Genomic DNA, 770 nt, shown 5'->3' with positions numbered 1-770 from the left:
GCTGGGTAGCTGGATAGCTGGGTATCTAGGTAGCTACATGGCTAGCTGGCTAGCTACGACCTGTACTTTATTTTACTTTATACAACACAAGCGACAAGCACAATCTAAACATGCATTGCACATTCCCTTTGTGTTTCTGCAATTGACTCGAGAAGATTTCTTCTGTTGCTGCAACATCCACTGCAGCAGCAAGATGGTGGGGTTGTTGTTATTCTGCATGCACAGGCCGGGGATCTGTTCGCTGGGGGCCGCGGGGTCTGCGAGTTTTGGGGCTTTGCCCTCGACAAGAAGGGCGCATGCATTGCCCCGCCAGAGTGAGGTCTCCTCTTTTCTGCAGTAGCTGCAGCAGAAGCAGCAGCAGCAGATGCAGCAGCAGCAAATGCAACTGCAGCTGAAGCAACAGCAGCAGCAGAAAGTGAAGCTGCAGCAGCAACAGCACCAGCACCCTCACCAGCAGCAGCAACAGCAGCAGCTGCTGCCGCAGCAGCAGGAACAGCAGCAGCAGCAGCAGCAGCAGGATCCATCTTCAGTCTCCGACGAAGATATGTTCAAGTGGAGTTTTTCTGCGTCTCACGCAGCGCACAACATATTTGCATCTGTCTTTTGTCTTTTGGTTTATGTAAACTATTATTTGTCGTCTATATTTATCTATTTTTGTCTCCTCTTGCTGCTGCTGCTGCTGCTGCTGCAGTATATATTATATAGCCTATCCTCTCGTCTCACCCTTCTCTCAGCAGCCGCTCTGCCCGCTGCACCTCATAGTAAAATAA

General features: G+C 50.4%; 1 protein-coding gene across 1 annotated transcript in view; it reads left to right on the top strand.

The window, feature by feature from the left end:
• Window positions 1-318, top strand: part of EMH_0019300 (uncharacterized protein) — a gene marked incomplete at both ends in the record, with an annotated part of 4,959 nt that extends 4,641 nt beyond the window's left edge. Inside the window, one exon of the mRNA XM_013501336.1 lies at window positions 226-318. Within this exon, the coding sequence (XP_013356790.1) occupies window positions 226-318 (93 nt within the window). The remainder of the gene's footprint in view (window positions 1-225) is intronic.
• Window positions 319-770: the final 452 nt, after the last annotated feature.

The sequence above is a fragment of the Eimeria mitis genome, genomic scaffold (genome assembly GCF_000499745.2).
Source record: "Eimeria mitis Houghton genomic scaffold, Emh_scaff671, whole genome shotgun sequence".
In the NCBI taxonomy this organism is placed as follows: Eukaryota; Apicomplexa; class Conoidasida; order Eucoccidiorida; family Eimeriidae; genus Eimeria; species Eimeria mitis.
The sequence above is the reverse complement of the archived record's forward strand: the minus strand, read 5'-3'. Positions and strand labels throughout refer to the sequence as shown.